General features: G+C 38.5%; 1 protein-coding gene across 1 annotated transcript; it reads right to left on the bottom strand.

Annotated features, from left to right (window-relative positions):
• Window positions 1-4,343: 4,343 nt before the first annotated feature.
• On the bottom strand, window positions 4,344-6,051 carry LOC131161862 (uncharacterized). Its single transcript, XM_058117848.1, has 5 exons — window positions 5,947-6,051; window positions 5,132-5,251; window positions 4,939-5,035; window positions 4,699-4,816; window positions 4,344-4,491 (listed from the first exon to the last, which is right to left on the bottom strand). Exons 1-5 carry the CDS (start codon window positions 6,049-6,051, stop codon window positions 4,344-4,346), a joined length of 588 nt encoding a protein of 195 aa, XP_057973831.1.
• Between the last annotated feature and the right edge of the window lie 367 nt (window positions 6,052-6,418).

Raw genomic sequence — 6,418 nt, 5'->3', positions numbered from 1 at the left:
TGAGAAGAGAAACAACACAAACTATTTTTATTTCCTTGTTGGGAATTAACAACAAGTTCTCGAAACCTATAAGAAAACAAAATAGAGAAAGAATACATGTCAAAGAAAAATCAATCACACGTACAAGATAGTATTTACGTGGTTCGGTAATTTTACCTACGTCCACGGAGTTGTAGGGATTTCACTATTATCGAGAAGAAAATACAGAGAGTGCAGCGATATAATACTCTCTCACTCGCTCTCTCGCGAATTATGTCAACTTAACCTAATCACCCAAAAAATAATCTTTTTATATGTTGTGCATAGGGCTCCATGGACTAAGCCTTAGGATAAAAATCTCTCATTAAAGAAAAGTCGGGTCATCATCTAGATCAAACGCAAGTAGACTCCACAAAGTCCGACAAATCTCCCACTTGAAGACTAGTTCAATCACCAATATAAATCGCAATCCTCCAAATGAACAATCTCTCATCCTTATAACCCATCCTCTTAGCCTCAAGTTAGAAGACCAACTGAAGCTATACACAGTTTCAGCTTCTCAATAGTGACATCCTTAGTCAACATGTCTGCCGGGTTCTTAGATCCACAGATCTTCTCAAGTATTACCAACTTATCTTCAACAAAGTAACGGATAAAGTGGTATTTTGTCTGTATATGCTTCGACTTTGAATAAAAAGATGAATTCTTAGCAAGAAAAATTGCACTATGACTGACACTGTGTAGAATGTCCATCTTCTGCTTTTTACCCAATTCGTCTAAGAAACCATGTAGTCAAATCATCTCCTTTCCAGCTTCAGTTGCTTCAACATACTCAACTTCTGTAGTAGATGAAGTAACAATCTTTTATGGATTTGAAGCCCAAGATATAGCTGTACCACCCAGAGTAAATACAAACCCGGTAGTATTCTTTTTACTATCATTATCACAAGCAAAATCAGCATCTATATAACCTTATAGTTTCAAACTTGCACCTGTGAAGTAAAGACATGTTGTGATACCCCATGGATGAAAAGACTTAAAAAGATTAGATGTTACTACCCATATCAACAAGGTACACATTTCTTTTCGAGAGCTTTCCCATAAGAACTCCACGGTTAAGCGTGCTTACCTTGGAGCAATATTGGGATGAGTGACCTCCTGGGAAGCTTTCTCAGGAATGTGAGTGAAGACAAAACATACTGAAAATGACACGTGTTGATTTGTGGGGCCAGTCATTAGTTCGATAAGACCTGCCCCTTTGTTGTCTGGTTCAGGTGGAGGAGGAGAGATGCAGTGCTCCCTGGCAGACCTAGGTTGGGGCGTTACAAATGGTATCAGAGTAGAGGGGTGCTACTTGTATGGGCGGGTAATCACCCTTATTCTTGAGTAATCTCGTGGGTAAAACTTTGCATGTGAATGTTTAGGTTTAGAGAACGATTTCAATGTTATATGATGATTTGCAAATGAAATAAAATTTTATCTATACACCTCATGTTAGTCACACACTATTTTAATATGTATGTTTCTTCCCTTACTGAGATGTGTCTCACCCGAATATAAATGTTTCTTTTTCAGGACAACCTCGAGGTCGAGCTTAGGGGCTCGAGGGATTCTTAACATTTTGAGGACTTTATAAGAAAGGGTATACGTTAATCATATTTTGGGGATGTATATATTTTATGTTTTATGTCGTTATGTTTTAAGGATGTTGTGAGAGAAATGGTTACGAACATACTGAAATGTTTTGGAGATGTTTATATATATATGGAAATGTAGGTGATGGTTAAATTTTATGGGTTTTTAGTTAGGATATAGTAAACTCCGGTATATTACGGTATTATGGAATGTCGGTGTTATGGTATATATTATATGGAGATGATGTTTATGTTTTCCCGCTGTGTATGTATGTTAATGATTTATAATTTAACAGGATAATATCAGGTATAACGCACCGGACCCGGGTTTAGGGGTTCGGGGCGTTCACCTGGACCCTGAATCCAAAAATCCTAAATTAAAATAAATTCCAATTGACTCAAATCTTAAATGTGATACCCCATGGATGAAAAGACTTAAAAAGATTAGATGTTACTACCTATATCAACAAGGTGCACCTTTCTTTTCGGGAGCTTTCCCATAAGAACTCCATGGTTAAGCTTGCTTGCCTTGGAGCAATATTGGGATGGGTGACCTCTTGGGTAGTTTTCTTAGGAAGTGTGTGAGTGAGGACAAAGCATACTGAAAAGGATACGTGTTGATCTATGGGGCCAGTAATTAGTCCGATAAGGCCCGCCCCCCTGTTGTCTGGTTTAGGTGGAGGAGGAGAGATGCAGTGCTCCCTCGCAGACCTAGGTTGGGGCGTTACAAATGGTATCAGAGCTAACACCCAGCTAGAAGTGTGATGAGATTCATGTCGCCTGGGTTTGGAAATGTGGATTCGCAACGAGGACGTTGCGTTCTATAAGTGGGGGAGAATGTGATACCCCATGGATGAAAAGACTTAAAAAGATTAGATGTTACTACCTATATCAATAAGGTGCACCTTTCTTTTCGGGAGCTTTCCCATAAGAACTCCATGGTTAAGCTTGTTTGCCTTGGAGCAATATTGGGATGGGTGACCTCTTGGGTAGTTTTCTTAGGAAGTGTGTGAGTGAGGACAAAACATACTGAAAAGGACGCGTGTTGATCTATGGGGCTAGTCATTAGTCCGATAAGGCCTGCCCCCCTGTTGTCTGGTTCAGGTGGAGGAGGAGAGATGCAGTGCTCTCTGACCCAGGTTGGGGCGTTACACATGTATTTGATGAACCCCTCAGATATCTCAAAATCCACTTGACTGCCTCCCAATGTTGCTTTCTTGATCTACTCATGAATCTGCTCACAACTCCTACTACATTTGCAATGTTTGACCTTGTACACACCATAACATACATCAAGTTGCTAATAGCTGAGGCATATGACACCTTGCTCATATGGTCCCTTTCTTCTTATGTATTCGGTGACTGTTCTTTGCTTAGTTTGAAATGACTACCCAAGGGTGTGCTCATTGGTTTAACTTCATTCATGTTGAACCCGCTGAGAATTTTCTTCACATACTCTGACTGTGAAAGCTTCAATGTACCATTAGCCTTGTCTCTAATGATTCGCATTCCAAGGATTTACTTTGCAGCTCCCAAATCCTTCATTGCAAATTGTTTTGACAATTGTTTCTTTAAATTATTAATCTCCTCAATGCTAGACCCTGCAATGAGCATATCATCTACATATAATAGTAAAATGATGTAAGAATTGTCAAAGAACTCAACATAACAACAGTGATCAGCTTCACATTTCTTGAACCTAATTTTATGCATAAAACTATCGAATTTTTTATACCACTGTCTTGGAGCTTGTTTTAGACTATACAAGCTCTTTCTCAGTTTGCAAACTAAATTCTCTAGTCCTTGGACAATGAAATGTTCTGGATGAATCATGTAAATGTCTTCCTCCAAGTCATCATAAAGGAATGTCGTTTTCATATCTAACTGCCCAAGATGTTGATTTTTTGCAGCCACCATTCCCAATATCAGTCTAATTGTCGACATCTTCACAACTAGAGAAAATATTTCTGTGAAGTCAATGCCCTCCTTCTACTAGAAATCTTTGACAACTAATTTGACTTTGTAATGCTTGCTACCATTATGTTCATTCTTTATTCTATATACCCACTTGTTGTGCAAAGTTTTCTTCCCTACTGACAATTCAGTCAGTTCTCATGTCTGATTCCTCAACAAGGAATCCATCTCATTCTTCATGGCTAACTCTCACTTGCTTGAATTTTCATCTTGCAAGGCTTCATCATAACACTCTGTCTCACTACCATTAGTTAACAAGAGATAATTTATAGCAGGTGAATAACGCTGTGGAGGTCTAATGGTCCTAGAAGATCTACGGACCGCAACTACATGTGTACTCTAATTTACCTGTGATTCTACATTCTCTTTATCCTCTTCACCCCTTTCCTGGACAGTACTTTCAGTCAACTCATCTAAGTTAAAAAATTCAGATTTCTTCTGATCTATCTCGGTGACATATGACACTACAGTTGACTTGTCCTTGTACATAACTTGTTCATTAAATATCACATTTCTACTTCTGATGATTTTGTTGTTTTGTTCATCCCAAAATCGATAGCCAAATTTCTCATCACCATAGCCAATGAAATAACATATTTTAGACTTTGCATCAGGTTTACTACGAGCATCAGAATCAATATGAACATAAGAAACACAACCAAAAACTTTTAAATGAGAAAATTTTACCTCTTTATCGCTTCAAACCTCTTTAGGAAGTCTGAACTCCATGGGAACTGAAGGTCCTTGGTTTATCAGTTAAGCTGCAGTACTAACAACATCAGTCCAGAAAATTTTTGGTAGTTCAACACGCAACCTCATACTCCTAGCACACTCATTGAGAGTTTTGTTCATACGCTCAGCCACATCATTTTGCTGTGGTGTCCCAGGAATGGTCTTTTGCATTCTGATTCCATATGCAACACAATACTCTCTGAACCCTCCATCTATGTACTTTCCTTCATTGTTCGACCTCAAACACTTTATTTTCAAACCTGTCTCTATCTCAACCATAGCCTTCCACTTCTTAAAAGTTTCAAATACATCAAATTTATTTTTCAGAAAATAAACTCATACCTTTCTGGTTGAGTCATCAATGAAAGTAATGTAGTACCTTGAACCTCCAAGGGAAGCAACAAGAGAAGGCCCCCACAAATCTGTGTGCACTAACTCCAAATTTTTAGCCTTCGGTGTCCTGCCAGTTTTCAAGAAACCCACCTTTTTCTGCTTTCCTAAGATGCAACTTTCACACAAGTCAAAATCAATAAACTTCAATTCTGGTAGTTTCCTTTTTGACAGCTCCCTTTCTCACTCATGTGACCAAGTCTGCGGTGCCATAAGCTTGTATCAATACTTGCTTTAGCAACTACAATTGTGTCTCTTGGACTTGAGGTCATGTATAGAGTACCGGATTTCTTTCCATGAGCCAATACTCTGGCTCCATTTGTAACCTTCCAAGTGCCATTAGCAAACAACATTCCATGCACTTCATCATCAAACTATCCGATAGAAATTAGATTCCTTCTTAGGTCAGGAATATGTCATACCTTCTCTAGTAACCAAACAGACCCATTGGGCAACGACATCCGAATGTTTCCCATACCCACAACAGCCAAGGCTATACCATCAGCCAAATACACCTTACCAAAATCTCCTGCTACATAGTTCTGTAAGATTTCATAGTGTGAAGTGGTATGAAATAAAGCTCCTGAGTTCAAAACCCAATCACCAAGTAGACTGTCTACTGTAAGAAGTAATGCATCCTGTACCTCTTCTGTTACAGTATTAGCATAATCATCCTCATTCTTCTTCTTAAGACTTTTGCATTGTCTCCTAAAGTGACCCGTTTTGCCACAGTTCCAGCATTGTCCTTTTTTGGCTAGATCTAGATTTATTTCTACTCCGATTATAATTTTTGGATTTTGATCTGCCTCGATATGAATTTCGGTCATTACCTCTGCCTTTTGTCTCAAGGTTTAGGACAGAACTAGATCCTGAGGTTTCACCCGCATCTCTTCTACAAATCTCCTTAGCCAAAATTAAATCTCGTATATCATTATGCTTTGGTTTTTCTTTTCCTGTGGAGTTGCTTATTGCCATCCTCATTGCCTCCCAACTGTTTGGCAACAAAGCCAAAACGATTAATGCACGAATCTCATCATCAAAATCAATTTCTATAGACGACAATTGATTTGTGATAGTGTTAAACTCATTCATATGTTGTGCTACTGATGCATTCTCTACCATCTTCAAATTAAATAGTTTCTTCATCAGATGTACCTTGTTATTTGCTGACGGTTTTTCATACATACCAGACAAAGCCTTCAGCAGATCTGCTGTTTAATCAGATAACTCCTAGTACTTGTCTGTCAAGGAGAGTCCATTCTTCGTCCTTCATAGTAGCAGGTTCTTCTCCTAGAAGCGACAGATGCAACTTCTTCCTATAGAGATAATCCTTGATTTGCATCCTCTAAAATCCAAAGTCTGTGCCACTGAACTTTTCTATTCCATACACATTTCTTGCTTCCTCTGCCATTGCTCCCACTCGAACCTAACCCTAGGCTCCAAAACCATTTGTTGGGAATTAATAACAAATTCTCGAAACCCGTGAGAAACAAAATAGAGAAAGAATACATGACAAAGAAAAATAAATCACACGCACAAGACAGTATTTACATGGTTCAACAATTTTGCCTACATCCATGGAGTTGCAGGGATTTCACTATTATCAAGAAGAATATACAGAGAGTGTGGCAGTACAATACTCTTTCACTCGCTCACTCGTGAAGTGTGTCAGCTTAACTTAATCACTCAAAAAATAATCGTTTTATATG

This window comes from Malania oleifera, chromosome 8 (genome assembly GCF_029873635.1).
Source record: "Malania oleifera isolate guangnan ecotype guangnan chromosome 8, ASM2987363v1, whole genome shotgun sequence".
Lineage (NCBI taxonomy): Eukaryota > Viridiplantae > Streptophyta > Magnoliopsida > Santalales > Ximeniaceae > Malania > Malania oleifera.
Note: the sequence above shows the minus strand (reverse complement) of the source record. Positions and strands in the feature narration are given on the sequence as shown.

Bases quoted from the DNA above. Each gene is read 5' to 3' on its own strand.
- LOC131161862 (XM_058117848.1), bottom strand. From the start codon at position 6,051: ATGCAAATCAAGGATTATCTCTATAGGAAGAAGTTGCATCTGTCGCTT. The intron at 4,817-4,938 runs GTATTGATACAA...GTTGCATCTTAG, and splicing joins AATTGTAGTTGCTAAAGCAA to GAAAGCAGAAAAAGGTGGGT. The intron at 4,492-4,698 runs GTACTACATTAC...ATATGGAATCAG, and splicing joins GCTTCCCTTGGAGGTTCAAG to AATGCAAAAGACCATTCCTG.